This window comes from Xylaria bambusicola (assembly GCF_022495145.1).
Source record: "Xylaria bambusicola strain CBS 139988 unplaced genomic scaffold F5B22scaffold_37, whole genome shotgun sequence".
In the NCBI taxonomy this organism is placed as follows: Eukaryota; Fungi; Ascomycota; class Sordariomycetes; order Xylariales; family Xylariaceae; genus Xylaria; species Xylaria bambusicola.
Window position 1 is genome coordinate 145,223 of NW_025953590.1, and position 20,303 is coordinate 165,525.

At 49.0% G+C, this 20,303-nt stretch overlaps 6 protein-coding genes across 6 annotated transcripts; 5 read left to right on the forward strand and 1 right to left on the reverse strand.

The window, feature by feature from the left end:
• Positions 1-3,486: 3,486 nt before the first annotated feature.
• On the forward strand, positions 3,487-5,267 carry F5B22DRAFT_317818 (glycoside hydrolase family 62 protein). The gene has a single exon (XM_047970669.1). It carries the CDS (start codon positions 3,759-3,761, stop codon positions 4,713-4,715), a length of 957 nt encoding a protein of 318 aa, XP_047828555.1. The 5' UTR covers positions 3,487-3,758; the 3' UTR covers positions 4,716-5,267.
• F5B22DRAFT_616128 (uncharacterized protein) lies at positions 5,247-10,509 on the forward strand. Its single transcript, XM_047975567.1, has 5 exons — positions 5,247-6,629; positions 6,680-8,461; positions 8,522-9,111; positions 9,162-9,537; positions 9,638-10,509. Exons 1-5 carry the CDS (start codon positions 5,873-5,875, stop codon positions 9,847-9,849), a joined length of 3,717 nt encoding a protein of 1,238 aa, XP_047828556.1. The 5' UTR covers positions 5,247-5,872; the 3' UTR covers positions 9,850-10,509.
• Positions 10,510-10,627: 118 nt separating this feature from the next.
• Positions 10,628-13,390, forward strand: F5B22DRAFT_616133 (uncharacterized protein). The gene has a single exon (XM_047975568.1). It carries the CDS (start codon positions 10,857-10,859, stop codon positions 13,083-13,085), a length of 2,229 nt encoding a protein of 742 aa, XP_047828557.1. The 5' UTR covers positions 10,628-10,856; the 3' UTR covers positions 13,086-13,390.
• A 309-nt stretch (positions 13,391-13,699) lies between these two features.
• F5B22DRAFT_317841 (Alpha/Beta hydrolase protein) lies at positions 13,700-16,319 on the reverse strand. Its single transcript, XM_047970670.1, has 6 exons — positions 15,999-16,319; positions 15,851-15,930; positions 15,692-15,787; positions 15,330-15,625; positions 14,347-15,266; positions 13,700-14,270 (listed from the first exon to the last, which is right to left on the reverse strand). The coding sequence occupies exons 1-6, from the start codon at positions 16,028-16,030 to the stop codon at positions 13,811-13,813; spliced, it is 1,884 nt and encodes a 627-aa protein (XP_047828558.1). The 5' UTR covers positions 16,031-16,319; the 3' UTR covers positions 13,700-13,810.
• Positions 16,320-16,853: 534 nt separating this feature from the next.
• F5B22DRAFT_317880 (cytochrome c oxidase assembly protein PET191-domain-containing protein) lies at positions 16,854-17,884 on the forward strand. The gene is made up of 3 exons (XM_047970671.1): positions 16,854-16,987; positions 17,068-17,549; positions 17,699-17,884. The coding sequence occupies exons 1-2, from the start codon at positions 16,963-16,965 to the stop codon at positions 17,442-17,444; spliced, it is 402 nt and encodes a 133-aa protein (XP_047828559.1). The 5' UTR covers positions 16,854-16,962; the 3' UTR covers positions 17,445-17,549; positions 17,699-17,884.
• Positions 17,885-20,265, forward strand: F5B22DRAFT_317881 (Metallo-dependent phosphatase). The gene is made up of 2 exons (XM_047970672.1): positions 17,885-18,039; positions 18,267-20,265. Exon 2 carries the CDS (start codon positions 18,402-18,404, stop codon positions 20,199-20,201), a length of 1,800 nt encoding a protein of 599 aa, XP_047828560.1. The 5' UTR covers positions 17,885-18,039; positions 18,267-18,401; the 3' UTR covers positions 20,202-20,265.
• The last annotated feature ends 38 nt before the right edge of the window (positions 20,266-20,303 follow it).

Sequence of the window (20,303 nt, forward strand, 5' to 3'; positions counted from 1 at the left end):
CAGTGGAATATTCAACTTCCGCGGCGTAATGTGTCAGAATAAAACCATGGCGAGGACCAGGTCGAGAAGGCCGATACTTGGGAGATTTCTTGTCCCATAGCGAGTTCAGCTTCTCCGTAAACGATCTGTCTGTAGCCTTTGGCATAACGCTGTCTTCATCTAAACAAGAGAAAATGCCGATGGGATTGGATAATTCTATCAAGTCGATTGTGGGCTGAAGATCTCGACCGAAGTCGATGAATTTCCATTCAATCTGTTCACGTGCGTATTCCTCTTGCTCGAGAACGAACATGTGATGGTTGAAAAACTGCTGTAGCTTCTCGTTGGTATAGTTGATGCACAGTTGCTCAAAGCTGTTTCCCTCAAATATTTCGAATCCAGCAATATCGAGAACGCCGATAAAGTGGGAATCATCGAGGCTTAATCCGCTTCGGTCAAATTGGCGATTGATCCTGGTGACAAGGTCACCGAAGCCACGTTCATAGATACCTTTTGAAAGCGCATCAATTCCCAGGCGCACTTGTTCAGGAGTCTGCACTTTCTCAACCCATTCCCGGCCTGCTTTCACCTTTGGATGAAGGAGACCCCGTAGGAACGGTTCTAAAGGGATTCCCAGCAAGGCACAAACGCGCGCTGCGACTTCTTTAGCATCTGGAGCCAAACGAGCTTGGTCGGCCATGCGACTCTCTTTGACAACTGAGACGTTTCCTAGGTGGAGAACTGCGGCTACGGTACGTAATATGGCGTCTTGATCCTTGTCGGTGAACCCCATTACATGAAAGGCTTCCATCAACGAGTTCCACTCATCGATATCCGAGACGCCGACGATGGTATCGTGGCCGTCGCGTGTGTAGACAAAATCGCTAATATCAAGACCACTGAGCTTGAATTCCCGTCGCATTCGATCGTCAGCACCGGCTAGCAGTTGGTAAAATATGTGGTAGTTGCGCTCCTGGGAATTGATTCGCACAACCCTAGACTTCTCCAATAGATACCAGTCTATGAAGGCGCCGGCTATGGAACCACTGGAAGTGAACTCGATACGAATAAACTTGCCGAATCGCGAAGAGTTATTATTCCGCACAGTTTGCGCATTGCCAAAGGCTTCTAAAATGGGATTGGCGCGCAAGATTTGCTCCGAAAGATTTGAGCGCTGCCCTCTGCTCTTGATGGGGGATTCAGAGTAGGCCACCGCGGCGAGATACTGTATGACTTTCTTGGTATTTTCTGTCTTGCCAGCGCCTGATTCTCCAGTAACTAGTATGCTCTGATTCTCACCCTCGTTAACGAGATTGCGGAATGCCTCGTCGGCCATGGCGAAGATGTGTGGTTTTGTGTCTTCCCGGCTTCGTCCCTTGTACATGTTGATATAGTCATTGGAATAGATTGGTAAGGGGCAATATGGATTAACGGTGACCAAGAAAAGCCCGGAGTAGGTATATATGAGGTCTGCCTGATATCGCATATGGAGATTGTGTACAACTGAGGCCTCGTTGAGGTGTGTCAGCTCCGCCATGTCGTTCGCTTTGTCGAACTTGGCAGGGTTGACTTTATCCACGCTTTCGCTATCGACCTCACGTTGCTGGGACGGACGGTTAGCAAAGAATGGCGGCGCGTTTTTGCTACACAGAAACTACTCACACTACCATCGTCACATTGCACGAGGAGTCTACCTCCCCCCAATTCCTCCACGACCCAACCTCTTACAAAGGCGGTTTGGGGATCCTTAAGCCAGACATATCTCTTCCCCGAAAAGTCATTCTCGCCCTCGATGCCTCTTACGACGTCTATGCTCCTCCTCAAATCTTCTGTTTTGATGAAGGAAGGCGCAAATGTGGTCGAGCCATTCCTCGAGTCGGCACGCTGCTGACGTGGCGCATGTCCGTTCACCGGCGGCGCGACGGTAGCAGACAATGCCGTGTGCGAATGTGTACGGTTGTGTAAAGACGAGGGAGGGGTCGTAATGGCGGATGTGTTTGAGAAGGGGGACTGGGAAGAGAATAGAGCTGATTTTGGGCGGCTCGAAGCGGCGTTATTGGGACCGGGCGATGGGGATGGCGAGCCCATGCGGGCAAATGGATTGTTGCGTACTGACATGACGAGGACAACGAGATACTTAATGCTACATTCGAGCTATCCAAGGACCTCGACGTCGCGGGTTCATTAGTAGATGGTGGGCGACTTCAAGGTCGGCTTGGTGATGTGTTGTTCTGCTGATGGGATGCGTAGGCGGGCAAATCAATAATATATCGACAGACTGGATGCAATGCCATCACGAAACGCGCAGCGCGCGCGTAGCCACACGAGATTAGATGAACAGCAAATTTACAAACGGACAATCCCGCAGGTAGAAGATTGCTAGAACGAAGGGGATGTTCTAGTTGTTGTCACGATACAGCCTCCGAGTAGGTGGTGAGATCAAACGATGTCGCTCACATAGTGAGGCAGGTGCGCTGCGATCGTGCGGTCATAGCACTTGCTGCAAGGCCGAATACGGTTGTTGATACTGCACATAGCAACGGGAGCCGAAAAGTAAACAATTCGATTCTTGGCATACCTCATTCGTCATCTCATTAGTCAATCTCTTTATTGGCACTACGAACAGAGTTAGAAATAGGCGGCCCGAGCGGGGTTGCAAGGTATATACAGTATATAATGACATGATACTGTGTGCAAGAGTTGCTTATAGTAGGCGTATAGTAAGCGTGGTGTACAGTCCAAGCTTCTTTCACACTGTTTTTACGTCTTTCAGGAATACCTGCTACGGTAGGTAGTAGGTAGTACTACCTATGTATGTAGGTACCTACATATGGCCTGCAAATCATGTCATACTGGGTAGATTATTGGATGTCTCAAACGATGATTAGTTACCCAGATAAGTTGTTATTCCATAGAGCCTGTAGGCTGTCATCGAATTGTTGATGATGCCTATTAGTTCCACCTGCCTCTTGAGGGAGGTTCTACTCAACCGTTTCGACCTTGGAGACGGAACATAAGGACATACATGCATAATCTCGATCCAACAAACAGCTTTCAACGGGTGCCTGCTTTAATCAATCCCAGTATGAGAGGGCCTTCCAACACCGTGGTGGCTTCTCGCAGCACCAAGGTAAGTGAGTCCATAATTCTCAATCGTCTTGTCAGAGGTTTCAATGCAGCGGAGCCCCTTAGCAAAACAACAAGGACAAATTCAAGTACTCGGAGTCACAAGTAAACTGAGGTGTAGCCGCACTAATCACCTCCCCGGTTAAACAGAATAGTAGCCGCGCCAACCAGATGCCCTCATTTCAGAGTTATTATCTTTCTTACTTCCAAGTTGTGTACTGTAGGTACGCAATTGCAAAGCGGAAAAAGGGTGGGGCGTGGATGTCTAATGTAGTCTTATGGTTCCTTAAACCAACCCCGAATAGACCGAGAATGAATATTCTAAGACGGAGGCTCAAATGATAATCCCGTTTCCGACTACACGGCTCTTCTCGGGGTGGTCATTCCGTCTCCTTCGCGATCCGGAGCCCCACTCTACCGGCGTTACCATTTCCACCAGTGGGGGATGCGCGTAGTTTCAGTATTATAAGCCGTCATTAATTAACGGAGGCTAGCCTCCGATGCATCATGAGGTTAATAGCCTTGGCCTCAAGACTATAGTTCTAAACTACAAAAGCCCAAAGAGTGGCTGCTTTGCCCTTCGTCACTTGGACTTCTGGCATCCAACATCTGATCTTCATTGACATCCCACCGAGTACAGAAACGCAAGCCCAATGTTGCGCAGTTTAGTTCTTCTCGTGTCCGCAGCCTGTGCTGCGGCGCAATGTTCTCTTCCTTCATCATACAGATGGACATCAACGGGAGCTCTAGCTAATCCGAAATCCGGCTGGGTCTCTCTTAAGGACTTCACCGCCGTCCCCTACAATGGCCAATACCTCGTCTACGGGACCACGCACGATTCCGGATCATCGTGGGGTTCGATGAATTTTGGACTGTTCTCAGACTGGAGCAGGATGAGCTCGGCCAGTCAGAATGGTATGAGCCAGGGTACCGTTGCGCCCACGTTGTTCTTTTTCGCTCCAAAGAACATCTGGGTGCTTGCCTACCAGTGGGGGCCTACTGCGTTTTCGTACAAGACATCGAGCGACCCTAGCAATCCAAACGGATGGTCCTCTGCCCAACCCCTTTTCACTGGTAGTATCTCAGGTTCCAGCACGGGCCCGATCGATCAGACCCTTATTGGCGACAGCTCGAACATGTACCTGTTCTTTGCAGGGGACAATGGCAAGATCTACCGAGCTAGCATGCCCATTGGAAATTTCCCGGGCAATTTTGGCTCGGCTTCGACCGTCGTTCTAAGCGACTCGACCAACAACCTGTTCGAGGCCGTCCAGGTCTACACCGTTCAAGGCCAAAACAAGTATCTGATGATTGTGGAATCAATCGGATCGCAGGGGCGATACTTCCGTTCATACACAGCGACCAGTCTGGGCGGCTCATGGACGCCACAGGCTACATCCGAGAACGCGCCATTTGCCGGAAAGGCAAACAGCGGCGCCAGTTGGACCAACGATATTAGTCACGGTGATCTCATCCGTAGCAACGCCGATCAGACAATGACCATCGATCCATGTAACCTGCAGCTTCTCTATCAAGGGAAAGCTCCTAACTCCGGCGGCGCTTATGATAAATTGCCATATCGTCCAGGCCTTTTGACATTGGCCCGATAAGCAGTCGATCTCTACAATCTTGGGGAGTGGAGGATCCGTAGGCCAAGGTTCCAAATACAATTGAAGACATATTGCAAAGTTAGGTGCCTGGTGTATATAGGAGAGTCAGGTATATAGTTCGGAGCAGCAAGCAAGTGTATTCCTGAATGCCAGATGAGCAAACCCTTGAAATGCCATGAAAGACATAGATGACGACATTTACTGGATATACCAGACTGACACCCATTGAGAGGACATGTTTGACATTGGCGGTAGTGTGTAAGTCCACAAAGTCAAGCGTATGTAGGCCAAACTCGACTCGACTGTAATATTAGTATGTCTTTGAGATCGGCTGGCGGCATCGCTTTCTGATAACTGTACCCTTATCAAATTACATAAACGAGCTCAGATGAAGATTACTTGGTTTTTGGTAGAACTGCAGAAGGGATAAGGAAGTGAATTGCGCTGTATTCTTTGAAGGGTTATGCAGAGTCTGGCAGAGGTTATATTCTACCTACTACCTAGGGCATTGGCTATCTAGGAGGGCAGAGAATGGTGGCGCCACTGCACCGCCACAATTAGTCAGCAGGAATATGTATGGCTAGTGTTCAGTACCTACCTAGGTATCGTGTCTCTAAAGTGAATCTCTGCACTTGACCTAGATATTATCACCACATATCAGACCAACCTCCCAACAGTCTCCTTATGCGAGGCTGCACTGAGACACGCGCAATACGATATCGTTCCCTCGCTCATTCTCCGTCGCTTCTTTGATTTCTTTACCATAGTATACCTGGTGTCGCGCCATATAAAGCAGAGATTCCTGGTCACAATACTTTCCAGTTTGTTTAGCGCTCCTTTCACCACGACTTCTTTGGCTGCTACGTATATCTATCCATTTATCCTACACCACATCGCTTAGTGCATCAGTAGCTTAACTGTAGGCATTCACAACGTGGTCTGCAATGAACATTCAACCTAGCATTGGAAGAGACAGCTCAACACAAAGACGATCAGCTCATCTTTATTTCTAGGGGTGGCTACATTTGGCGTATGCTCTCTTAGGCATTGATTGACGGTGGTAGCACCCACGACGATTCATATCGATATAGAAACTACCATCTTGCCTTTATCGCGGCTTCTCCTATTATTCAACGCTTCATTCGACTAGCTCCTCCATGGCCGACAATCCTCACGGTTATGGCCAGTACACTGGCCATTATCCTCCACCCTCTTCCTACCCTTCAATGTTGGGTTCACCGAGCGCGCATCCACCCTACTCTTATCCCACACCTGGAAATGGGGTAATACCGCCCGCAAACTACGTGGCAACTCATAATGCATATGATCACAACTTAAATAGGATACCTGGATTAGGACTTGGAGGGGCACAGATGCTCCCGGCTACCACATTCTCAGCCAGTACATCTCAACCATGGCCCACCCAAGGACATAATGCGCACGCGAATAACTTCTTCCAGAGCCAACAACCGCCTCCTGCTTCCCTGATTCAGAAACCGCCTGCCTCTTACCCACAACCAGTCGTCCCTCTCGAAGATGGCGAGTTAGGCGAGTTCGAAGACCTCTATGACCCCAAGGATTCGATCAACACTCCTAAAGACGTCTCGCAAGTTGAACGCCAGTCCAAATCAAACCGATCCTTAAACAATTTGGATAGTGGTAACGGCAGCGTTGGCGATGCCGAGGGTTCTTCCATCTACGATCCCCACGACCCCCATGTTATTCAGGATAACGCTGTTGCTCAAGCCGTGGAAAATCCTCCAGCTGACTCAGAGCAAGATTATCCCATGGATGATGACTGGGAACCATCATATCCAGACAGAGAACGGTCGGGGTCATACTCGCCATATCTCTCCCCCAGAGAAGTACACCGCAAAATTTCTATGGCAAAGGCCACAACTCGCGATACACAGGGTACGTATACTCAAATCCTGAACATGCTGTATACAACTAAATTTCTCCAGCTACCGATCATGTACCTGCAACTAAGACTTCCGACACGTTGTTAAAATCTAAGGATATCACACCGGCTTCCTCAGGTCTTCCCAGCAAACCTCCCACTGCATCCTCGGCTACTAAGCATGAAGGTTTCATTAATGGTTCATCGCTACCTCGAAGCCCTCTAGAAGCTAAGAAGAAAGCCCAGGAAGCGATACTTGGCCTATGGTCGTTAAAGGTTCGATATCAGGACTATATTGAAGAGGGAATTGATGCAAACGTCGTCAAGGCTCTTTTCAAGGACATAGGATTAGATGTACCTGTCTCGAAATCCAATTCAGTGGTATCACAAACCACTAGCGATGCACCGCCCGTTCCTGTTGCAGCCACCGCCCCAACAAAAAATGCGTCGCACAAACCACAAACTTCATTAATGAGTGCAACACAAGCGCCACCAGAAGTTGCCAAGCAACCCGACAACAAGGATAACAAGGACAAAGGTAGCGAGACTAAAGTGACACAGAAGTCTGCTGCGGAGGAGCGTAAGGATAAGATTGCGCGCAAGCTTGCCGCGATGGCACAGAAAACGACAACTACGCAATCGCCGGGACAAGGTGCTTCAGTATCGACACCTATACCTGTGCCTGCTCCGGCGCCTGCTCCTGTTTCCGCTCCAGCGCCAGCTCCAGTACCGGCCACGATCGCACCCCCAGCCCCTGCTGCAGTTGTCGCTTCGGTAGGAACAAAGTCGGATGCCACAAACACACCGTTAAACGTCCCTAAAACTCGGGCCGAAAACACTGCTATTCTACAGCAGAAGCTCGCTGCATTGAGAAGACAGCAGGCTCAGTCAGCAGCCGATAAAGCTCAGGCTGCCTCAAATGAAAGCACAGCTGTTTCATCTCCCGCGCGGACAGGCCCCAGTCCACCGAACACAAACCATAACGGCGACTCTACGCCCAAGTCTCGATCGACTATTCCCATTCAGCAAAGCGAAACGCAGCAAATCTCATCTACCACACCTCAGGTAAACCAGAATGATGAAGGCATTCCTGGATTGTCTTTCCAATCGCTCGCCTTACCTCAACCACCACAAGGATCAAACCGAAGCTTGAAGCGGCCAGTAGCCTCTGATTTTGACAATTACACACCTCGCTCTGAAACACTCAAACGCACCCGGACTGATGAGCGGTTGGTAATTGATGTTAGTGACGATGAGGATGTGGAGATGGAAATAGGCTCTCCTACGGATGATCTTCCTCCGGTGGACTCTAGTTCTGCAACTACTCGCCAGGCATTAAACTCGTTCCTACCGCTTTCTGACGGACCAAGTCGACGACAACAAGACAGCCCAGTCTCGAGTTCTGCCCCTACACCACCAATTCACGGAGCCAGGGTCGATGTACTAAATAAGCGAATTGAAGATTTGAAGCGGCAAATAGCTGAAGCCGAGGCAAAAACAGCTGCGAAGAAGGCAACGACACAGTTGTCACCTAGACCTTTAAGTCCAGCTGTGGAACAAACAATCAGCGTACCGAAGCTGACTGATAGGAACACCACGGAGATCAAGGCTACTCATAATAGACGTGATAGGATCGTGAGCTATGAGCTGCCCCGTGTTAGTGCTGCTCTTAAGGAGAAGCAGGATAAACTGAGGCAGATCGTTGCTGAAGCCGCGCGACTAGAACTTGAGGTGCAAGCCAGCTTAGCTGAGGAACAAGAGCTCAAGGCGGAGATGGAAGAGTTAGTCAGCCCCAGCGCTACAGATTCTCCAGAGCCAGATGAGCAGCAGCCGGTACCAAGGGATGGTAAGTTTTTTTTTTTTCCTGTATTACCAATATCTCTGCAGACCACTCACCTACATGCAGTTTCGCCTCCCCCAGAGCCGACTTTAGTTTCCAATAGTCAACATAATGCTGAGGATGAGTGCTTAGTCAAACCGCAATCCTCGCACGACGAGCATTCACCTGTACTTGAAGCTAGGGCAGATGTGGACACCGAACTAACTCACGACGAGTCACTTCAAGTCGCTGATACTACCCAGAAGACTAATACTATAGACCTCGAAATGACTGATGCGGACTTGCCCGCTTCTAGCACTGCTAATACCACGCCTATTGTCGACGAAACACCTAAAGAAGATACTTCGCCGAGCTCTCTAGATGCCGATGGCTTAGTTCAACCTCATATGATCGAAACGATGGACGGGACGAAACAAAAAGTTGAAGAGCCTTCCACCAGTACAGATCCTGAGGCTAAATCTGTTGTCGAGTCAGCAGCTCCTGCTGTTAGCAGCTCTTCAAGCGAACCGCATGATGAATCGAGCGAGTCTGATGTCTCGATGCAGCAATCCGTTCCAGATTTATCTCAAAGCGATGATGACACGTACGAACCTATGCCGGTTGAGATATCTGATTCTCAAGCTACTCGAGAAAACGTTGAGCAACGAGCTACAGAAGTAATCCAAGTCCTCCCTTTCCTGGGGGCTATTTACTCACTAAGTGACAGGAATTCGATGATATTCCCGAAGAGCCAAGTCCGATCCACACCTCCATTGATCAGGAGCACCAGGAATCGGAGCAGACAAGCAACGAAGTAAAAAGCCGCTCCAGTGAGGAGCCTCTCCTACTGACTACTTCGCAGGATAGTCAAAACAAATCTCCCTTGGAGGATTTGCTCACATACAAGAGCCCTCTTTCATATTTCCGTGCCTACAGATTCCACCCCAAATACTTTGAGGAAGTTTCTGGTGGCTTAAAATCCATGACTTTTAATGCTAGGATTGACCCAATGCGGGAACTGTGCCCCCAGGTACTTGCTGGAGAACCTTGCCCTAAGGGTTCCAGTTGCGAGTATCAGCATTTCGATTCGATGATTCTTCAGGGTGAGTCTATGAACATTACCTACTTTATAACCTCAGCCAAGCCCCTTTGTCCCGGACCAACCCCTCGTTGGATTACTGACTTCAAGGCGTATTACTCTAGATGCCGAGATCATTACGCAGCTTGGCTCTGCGGACATGTTTGTGGGAGAAACGAGGACCAAGTTCATTGAAGGGCTGAAGAGGGTGCTTAATGACCTCAAAGCCAACCGAGTCAAAGACTTCGATCGTATCACCAAGGCCATCGTCAAACACAGACAGGAATTCCTAGGTGACAAAACCAAAGTGCTAGCTTTGGATTCTAGCGCCTCATAGGTAATCTCGTAGTATACTCACGTCAGTCCTGTTAATCGCGCTCGCATCGACATTTTCCCTTGTAGTTATACCTTCATCTCCATCGTCATGCTTGACGACGGCGCCCAGATGCGCTGAGCTTATTCTACAAGCAGTAGCTTCATAGCTCCGGTCACTTTTTCGATACCCTACCCCACCCCCAGGCAACAGCATGGTTGCTTTATGGCGTTGTAGAAGGAGCCTCAAGCAAAGGCTTGCGGCATTGGCGCCTTGTTTTGCTGGAATGCACGATACCCTGTTATTTCGCATTTAATACCGCGGAGGGCCTGTGGCCTGACCCGTGCAGTAAGACCAACGTATAATTCGACGGTGGTTGAGAGGCTGCTATACGCAGACAAGAGGAGGGCATAGAGTAGTGTGTACGTGGAAAGAGAATAGCAGAATATGTCTAGGACTTCATTCCACATCTTAGGAACATATTTAGGAGATTAGCAGTCTTCTCGCATGCTTCGTATTGCCATACGAGGAAGACTGGTCGCTTCTAAGTGAAGTAGACGCTAGTGAGCCGGCCGTAGTCAAATGTTTACCCATTCTCATTCAAGATCCAATGTTAGTGATCAGATCCATGTATCGCATAGTCAGGATATTCAACCCGTAAACAATCAATGTGACATAGCTAGGTCTAAGCCACGAAGACATGAGCACAGTGCATATACACAGTTTCGTTTGTTTTCATACTGTATTGGGCTAGCAGCTCATGATATACTACGTCATTACTACTTCACCATATTCGGTGTCTGGTCGGTATGTGAAAGTCAAAGCTTCAACTGCCGACCTTCGTATCTTCCGGCCATGAGACTAAATCTATGAGTCTCTTTCATGTTGTAGGAATGACGTGACTTGGTTCATCATACGTTTTGTTTTGCTACGAGACAAATTGTCTTGTCGACGCTTAGTTGCTTCGATATATATCTCCCACAACCACACTCTTTGCATTCTGTGCTGCTGGACGGCTACCCCTACCCAGGATGTTTTCATCGTGCTTTGGGCTGAGAAGAGGAGATGGCGATCCCGAACAACAGCCACTCCTCCCCCAGTATGAGCAAGATACCCACTTGCAGCGCGAGCTCGCCCAGAAGCTTCACAGCTACCAAATGTATCGTGCATTATCCAAGGGATACATGCCTAGCACGACTCAGACGATCGTGAATCTTCGGACACTCTTAGCGAGCGACTTACTGAACCCAGACAATCCCGAATTGTCCAGCTCTGGCCGGAGACTCGTGCGTTTAACTAAGCAGTGGCTCCACCAGTTCATTGAACTCTTGAGCAACAAAAACAGCGAGGACCAGCTTCAGGATCTGGTTTGGTTCCTCACCAAGAGTAGGGTATCCGTTGACGTTGAAGACCTTACTGCGCGAGCGAAGAAGGTTAAGGCCAAGGCCGATACTGCCGCTGCCTACCAGAGCCTGCGCACCGTTGGGTCTTTACTTCTCACTAACCCTGAATTTCGTACGTTTCTCGGAGATCTTACTGTGGTTGGTAGACAGGTGTTTTCAGACTCAGCATTTGCCTTGCGTGACGCCGCTGAGCAAGCTGTGAAGCAGCTTGAACCGTCCCCTGGAGAGCAGAACGACGTAATACAGTTAGAGACCAACGGCGGGCCACCCTCTGCCGACAAACTGGAAAATGAGGTTGAAGATGTCGCTAAAGTCGTAAAAGACAGTGGCGCCGATGTTGCGAGTGCAGCTATTGAAAGCGCCAAAGACAAGGCCTCTGGAGATGAGGGACAGGCGCTCTTAAAACGTCTTCAGACAGCAATTCTGAATCTGAGGAAGCGGAAAGACTATTCCGACTCGGTATCGACACTAGCTCTCTTAATCAAGAGATATGCCTTGGTGTATTCGCGTGCTGTGGAAGAGGTTGTGGAAACGGCCCAGGAAGACATCAGTGAGAACCGAGAGGCCGATCGCGCCTTGACCAACCTCTGGGAGTTCATCCGGAGCTTTGGTAACAAAGAGGATTGGGATAAGTGCAAAGAACTTCTCCAAAAGGTTGTGAGCCACAAAGATCAAGACCCAGAGTTTGAGGAGCTTATGCAGCAGGTTGGAGATAGCGTGCAGAAGCTCCTGACAGACCCCGAGTTCTTCAGCAATGCTGACGAGAAGATCAAAAATCTCCGAGAGAAAAGCAGACAAGTCGGATCAGAGAGCAGCCTGAGACGGGATGTCGATGAACTTCTACAACAACTTTATGTCACCTTGCAGAGCGTCCTCAGGGATACCGATGTCAATAACCTCGTGACAACTACCATCCGCATCATCCACACTCTATCCCCATCTGATTCTCTCATCAACTCAGAGCTTATCCAAGACTCCCTCCATGTCTTCATTCCCCTGGTCATCGCCGCCATCCAATATGTCCCGATTCCCCGGCTAGAGGTCAGCACCCCCGCCATCGACCTCCTCCTAGAAAACCTCATCATCGAGCCCGGTCGCACCGTAAACCACACCTCTTTCCTACCTTACCGTCTGAAAATCGAGACATACAACCACCTCGAGATCCGCAAGTGGCGCTTCCGCACAGGTGCCAGCACAAAGCACATGATGCTCATCAAGATCGACGGGCTCTCGGCTCGCGCCGACGAAGTCGGTTTCTGGCTGCGCGCGCACAGCGGGCCACTCTTCCGGCTCGCAGACGAAGGCATCGCCTCCTTCGCCCTGGACGAGCGCGGCATCGACATCCACCTCGAAGTAGAGGTGTGCCGCGAGCGTCTCGAGCAGATCCTCACGCTGCGCGGCGTGCGCGTGCGCGTGCACAAGCTGAACTACAAGCTGCGCAAGTCCAAACTATCATGGCTCGGCTGGCTGATCAAGCCGCTCCTGCGACCCTTGCTGAAAACCACCATGGAAGTCCAGCTCGCTAGCGCTATCGCCGACCTGCTGCACGCTGCGAACCGCGAGTTGCTGTATGCGCGCGAACGCCTGCGCGCCACGCGCATCGCGAGCCCTGATGATCTGTGGACCTTCCTCCGCGCCGTGGCCGCGCGCTTGACGCCGGAAGACGACCCCGATTTGAACGTGCGCATCGGCGTGGATCAGCCTGGTAGAGGCGTCTTCAAGGGCGTGTATGCGCCCGGTAGCGTCGTCAAGATCTGGCATGACGAGGCCGAGATGGCGGGTGATAGGGTCGAGCAGTTCGATGCTGGAGGCTGGAGGAACGATGTGTTCGATACGCATGTGCGGAACCTGACGTAGCGCTGTGCTGTACTTTACTCCATTCCGTTCCATTCTACACTATTGTATTTCATCGTTGGCAGGCGTGTCTGTCTTTCCATGGATCGAGATTGTTCAAAGGCTGTGTATTGTTACCGGGACTCACTTACCCAAGTTGTACACATTGGCGAGTTATGAGCGGCCGAGCACAAGGCGTTATGATTCAAGTATCATAGGTATTAATTTGGGATCGAGGCGCGGGCGCGTCTACTACGGGCTGTAATAACTGAGCAAAATAGCTGATAGCATTATGAATTAATGACATCGTAGGGTTTGAAATTAAATACTCGTTTGAGAAGTGAACATGAAGCAAGCTACTCTATCCATTAATGGGGGGTGATGTGGTCGTTGATCATTGATTCATTGGAGGTCCTTATTGAAAACCTCTCCTGTCCTTTAATTCTAATTGAACGTAATCGATAATCGAGTGAGAGAGTAAAGAACCGCATCTTCACCTCATTACAAACCCATATATGGCGAGCCATAACTATATTTTATATGCAATGCCTGTGCTTTTATCCTTGCTCCTAAGAAAAGTATACCTGAATAAGAATGTAGGTGCATCAACCTGATAGACGCCAGTACTCATGTTTGTTGTGCCGTACCGAAAATCATGTGCGGGAACATTGCCGTTTGTTATGTCTGCTGTGTGAATTTTACAGTTGTCTGATCGCATAGAAAACTGAGACTACCATTTCTACCACCAGCTATTGCCCTTTGTTCTGATATTTATGCTCTTCGTCACTACTCCCTGTCGTTACAACACTAGTCGCGGGTTGTGAGCTGCCGATTTTGATGTAGCCTCGCCTACCGTCTTTTGGAGAATTTATACTAAGAGTTCTCCCGGTAGTACCACGATGTCGGGGGAGCCTACTGGCTATAGGAGATGAGGTTATGGGCGAGTTGTTCTGTGGCGGCGTTTGCGTTTCATTTGCACCATCTAGAGTTACCGAACTCTCAGGGGTTGTGCCCCTCGTCTCGTTACCTAGTGTTATAGGTTGAATGTACGGCTGGGTTAGATGCGGGTGCTGAGGTGCGAGATCTTCAGGTATAGACAGTGGGCTCAAGAGGGTCTCCCTTGCTTTGTGCTCGTGACTAGCGCTGTCGCTATTATCTTGACTATTCGAGGTACTGTCAGATTCTACTGCATCGCTATTTACACGCACACTGTCAAGAAAAGTTAATTTAATGATACCGAACAGACATACGCGTGATCGCGAATACCACATAGGAGGCAACTTACTGCTTGAATTTTGCCGAGGCAGACAGACTCCTATCTCTCGCACGAGCGTAGCTTTCGTACTCCTTCAGAGGATTTTCCGCACTTGTGAAGTTATCTAGCGCATCGAACACATGTGGGAAAACCTGGGAATCGGTGTCTCGTGCCCAAAGGAAATCCAAATGCTCATAGTGAGGTATCTCGGTGGCCACAGTTCTCTTTGGGAGTTCCTTGAGCATCACCTTAATATCCACCAATGAATCACTTCCACCGTATACGATAACAATAGGTGTCCTGATGTTACGGGTAGGATATTTTGCCACTTTGGTATATTTATTCGGCATGTTCATCCCCAAAGCCGTCTGAACGTCGTCATCGAACATCTGGAAAGACTTGTTCCGAATGATTTGAAACCAATGAACAACTGACTTGGTACTGGTAAACGAATACAAGTGTGGATATGCTGCAAGTTTCTGGCTGACTGACATGTTCTGGGACTTCCAGCCGAACAGGAAATTGTTGCCCCAGTCGATTACTTTGATGAAGATCGGAGGATAGAGAATGCTTTGCCAAGTCGTTGCGGAGCTCAGAATGGACCGTCGACCGAAAAGAAGAAACAGAACTTGCGGCGAAGCTTTGATAAGAGCATCAACGATGCCGTTCTGCAATCCAGGTACTGACATGGCAGGGGCAAGCGCAATGAAAACGTTGACTTGGTCGTTCAGCTTAGGATTGACGGCCAAACTCGCAAATGCTTGCGCTGACCCTTGAGAAAACCCGATGTAGGATAATGACGGTTGTTTAGTAATGTCGAGGATGTACTGGATCGAATCCGGAATGTCATAGAAGGCGAACTCATCGATAGAGAAGTTCCAGAATTTGGTCGAACTAGGCGAGCACTTTATTGATTTTTTAGAATACTTGTTTCCGCGGTTATTGCCTAACTGGATAACGTTGTCAGTTTGATTTTCCGAGTTGGAATGTGGCAGGAAGGAAGCAGAGCTTACCCAGACATCAAAGCCACGCTCGACCAAGATGAACGGGAGACATCGTTGGGCATCGGTTTGGCAGACCCAAACCTCACTATTCATAAGAAGCCCATGATGGAGGTAAACGATGCGTTTCTTGATGCTGTTAGGCCCATTGTTGACCTTGGTATCCTCTTCACCCTGCTTCCATGCTAATCGGTGTAGCCCGAGCAGGTATCCATCCTTGGTTTGTACCACATGTTCCTCAGCAGTGTATCCGTAGGTAGCACATATGGCGACGAAATCGGGGGCATTTCGGATGGAACTTGAGATGGCTGGTAAGGGGCGTCAGCGGAAGGGTTTGGAGAAATATACGACTGGTTGGAACGTAGGGAACATACCATGCTTTCTCTCTTCGGCTCTTTTGTGAGCGGGAGAGGAAATGCAATTGAATATGTATCGCGATGCGTCGGTGAAGAGATTAATTAAGGATGCAGCTAATCAAGTCGTCTAGTCAGCAACAGAACACGATTTTTTTTAGGTTCGGGTCTCGCACGTACGCAGCGCTAATGTCAAGATTCGGATGATGGCTTCAAAGACAACAAATAGAAATGAGCCTATCAAGGCAACATATTCGGTTCTAAGTACATATCGAATCAGATCCATGGTACACCAGATTTCACAGAAATACTTGAAAAGAGGACGAACGGGTTCAGTCGGCCGATAAATGGTACGGCCATATTGATATTATATAGATAGGTGGAAAAGCTTCCAAGCTGCTGGCAAAAACAAGGCGTCGTGGTGGACGCGACAGCTATCAAGAAGCTTAAAGCTGCACTCCTGCAGCCTCAATCGGCGTCATTGGGCTTTCTCATGAAGACGACGCAGGAATTGCGAGGGGTTCAAAGTATGTGGTGACTCGTGGAAACTCTGTGTTGGGACGACGGTAAGGGTAGACACGAATCTACACTACGTGTAACCGGCCGTTGAAAGGTGATGTCACATGCAAGAATCCATCACCGTTACTTACTTCGTGCTTCTTCTTAAGTATGTACTAAGTACTATGGAATGGAGTAGCAGTCGGTGAAGAATACCTAACTCGTTGTGGAAAGGACACCCCTGCTATGTAGGTACCCCTTATAGATTAGCTCCTGCCAAGTTGCAACGGTGTCGGGTACCTATTTTCGACTCTCGTAGGAGGGACACTAGAACTACGCATTCATTGCTACCGATTCGTTGTTGTAAGCTGAGGTAGCAGTTCTAACTTCAATATCTCCGCAAATTCATTTATGCTATTACTCTGTATTCCAGACAGGAAATCAGTAGGCAGGATTGCTATACTCGAGGTCAAATTAGGCGTTACTTACATATACTATGTACCTGCCTGCAGGTACATGCTAGCGCCTTAGTATGACACTAATTAGAAGCTGTACTTCCACGTTACACGACCTCCCCCACAGTGACAAGTCAGAAATAGTGGGTCCAACAGTTCTTTGCTATGTGCATAAGGCACCTTGCTCTCTCTCTTGCAACTATCGAGTATTTGAACTAGTCCCGTCCAATCAAGACCCTGGATTTCTAAGACCCAGAAGTTTTGGCGATACCATCGTTCGAGCCAACGTTCCGAAAACCCGCCGGTCGCAAGCCAACAATCTATTCTCTATTCGCGAATATGCCGAGCTCCTGCAAAGAAATAAGTATGCCTACTTCATTGTTCGCCCTTGAATAATGTGCGCAGGGGTGCATTGTCATGCTAACCGCTACTTCACTATGACAGGAGCCGCGTTGGCGCAATGCCTACAGGAGTCCGAATGTGTCATGGTCCAGCGAAACACAGCCGCCGATTGTCTGCGACCCCCCTTAGCCGAGACGCTACCAACCAAGTGCCAACAGCTCAAGAAGGGATTTGGCGAATGTCGGCGAGGTATGATTGACATGCGCAAACGCTTCCGGGGCAACCAGCCCATCACCTTTAAAACCCTCGAGGCGGCCGAGAAAGATGGCGAGGGATACCAGTTATACGCCGGTCGGTCTGCCTTCTCTGGCGGTGTCCGGGCTACCGATGGCAACGAGCCCGAGCCCAGAGACTGGCGCGAAGTTGAGAATGAGAAATTTCGCGCCCAGGAAGCGCAACAGCAAGACAAGAAGCAATAATGTGAATGGGGTTACTGAATTGGGGCAAGAACAAAAGTTGTACGAGTGAAAGAGGCGAGAAGTAGGCTTGCGAACTGTTACATACTGCATTGGGCGGCGTTCAAGGTTTGTGCAAATATTTATTATTCCGGCTCCCTATTCCGCAAGGCCGAGTCTGCCATCATTTTCCATACATTGCTGAATCTGGAACACGAGCTCATGAATCACAAACATACGACACCCCATTCTGCTACTAGTCATGTTAACTGATAAAGTGGCATTGAAATTTCCCAGAGAGATATCCTGTGCTTAGTTTGGCCCCAAGATAACAAGCTAGGACACCGATAATTATTTATGAGCTTTTACCTACAAGTCCCTCCTCTCCTGATCAAAATTGAAGGTCAACTTTGACAAGGCATTCCTACCTGGGTACACTCTTTAGGAACGATGCGTTTCTTGCCAAGGTTGCTTTTCATCAACTACTACAATAACAATTTTGATTTCAACAACCTGTTCTAAAAAGCCAATCAATGGGTAAACCGCTATGGCCAAGCGTTTACCCTAAAATTTAGGTATCCAAAATATACAATATTTTGGAAGGTTATGCAACTAAGCCGTAAGCACATGCCCACTTGCCCGATTTCCACCTCGGAATCTCTAGGATCAATCATTTCTTAAGGTTCGATGCCGGCAAGAAGCATAACATGTAAAACCAATTAAAGAACTCGAATAGGGTTTACTTGACAGTTTCCGCAAATTTTCCTTGTCTTAGAATCTTCTCATTCTACAAATACCTCTTGACTGCCTCAGCATCAACGACCGAGTGCTGATCGCCTAGACAAGACTGAATTATGACGACAGCATGGTTTTAGAAAGAGCTGGAAACAGGCGTTTTGAGCTTCTCTTAGCCTAGTCTTCAGATATACGTATACATTGTAATTGCCTATGTTAGAACCTACAAGTCTCACCTAATATTTAATGGCCTGCGATACTCCAGGACGGTCGCTCGTCCGAACCTTCATCCTGACCACTATCGCCTTGGTCCTAATCACACTGTTTACCAGCTATTTGCGTCTTAATCCGACCGCTTTCGCTCCGTTTCACCACACAGCCTCGAATAAGCCCGACGAACCTAGGACCGACACCGACATGGCTTTGAACCTACCGAATTACGACAAATATGTAGCAGAGATGAAGGATAGTGCAGAGATGCCCTACCCTCAACTGTCGACCCGGTATCCCCATATCTCGACCCTACCTGAACAGCATTTACCAAACACCCCCTATCATAAAGGTACGCCACGTCGCCTGATATTCATCGGTGATGTACACGGACATAGGGATGCTCTCAAGGCACTCCTAAAGAAAGCTGAGTTCCGCCGGAGTTTCGATACCGTGATATTCGCGGGGGACATGGTGAACAAAGGTCCTGACAGCGACGGCGTCGTAGAGCTCGCTATAGAGATTGGCGCCTATGGAGTGCGTGGGAACCATGAAGACCGCGTGCTGCGAGCTTATGACAATTATATGTGGAAGGAGTGGAAGAAATCTCAAAAAAGGAAAGGGGCTCGTATCGACAGTAACACAGACGACGGAGATGAAGACCAGGGAGAGGAAGAAGAAGCGGACGATGCTACAGAGTCGACAAATTCCAAAAACGTCGAATTTAAGAACCAACAGACCCTAGAACGGGAACCAGAGAACGAGAAAGGCGTCGCAATATCCGCCAGGAACAAAATAGAAAAAAAATCTCCCGGAAATGAATATGGAAGAAAATCACTCGGGAATAAAAAGGGAACAGATAAAGGAAAAAAGGACAAGAAGGGGAAAGACAAATCACACAAACACATCACAGACCTAGACACAGCAAGATCGCTAAGCTCAAAGTCTCGCAAATGGCTCTCGAAGCTCCCTTTGATCTTGCGGATAGGGGATCTCGGACCACGGTACGGCAACATCTTCGTCGTGCACGCAGGCCTAGTCCCCGGCGTGCCGTTAAAGGATCAAGATCCAGAGGCCGTGATGAACATGCGGACACTTGTATCCCCCACCTCTGTTTCTGAACAGGAGCCGCTGCTCGCAGACCAGTCCCAAACGAATCTAGAAAAGACAACGTCTAACAACCGTCCCAACATAATGATCCCCAGCCCCAACCGTGACGGCACACCATGGGCGAAGACATGGTCCTTTCTGCAGAAAGCCTACATGTTGGCCCACCCACACGAGCAGCCGACAACAGTGATCTACGGGCACGATGCCAAAGCCGGACTACAATTACGCCGGTACACATTCGGACTAGACAGCGGGTGCGGCAGTGACAATACGCTTACAGCCTTGATTCTCGAGCCCAGATCTATTCCCCACAGCAGCGATGGCGGGGAACAATTAAGCGAAGGGGAAGCAGACATAGAGATCGAGAAGATCGTGACAGGCATAGAGAACCTAGGACGGGAACAGATACGCCATCGACTCGTCAGCGTATCGTGTCACGAAACAGGGAAAGAGGCACATGAGAGTGAGAGTAAAGATGAGATTGACAGTGAAGCTAAGTGGGAGACAAGGAGACAGGATGAGAGAGAAACAGAGGGGGGGAGCGAGAGCGAGATCGAAGATGAAATCGACAGCGAAGCTGAGCAGGCGAGTAGGGAACAATGGATGAGGGACTGGGAAACAAGGAGAGAGGCGGAGGGGGAGAGAGAGAACGGGAATGATAGAGGGAATGAGAGCGAGAGTGAGACGGGGGGTGAGAGAAGCAAGGAGATTAAGCGGGAGGAATAATACAAAATAAATACCAATAGATACTTCTTACAATGCCATAGACTTGCAAGAAACTCACAAAAACCCCCAGTACCCCAATTCACTACTATCTATCTTGGGCAT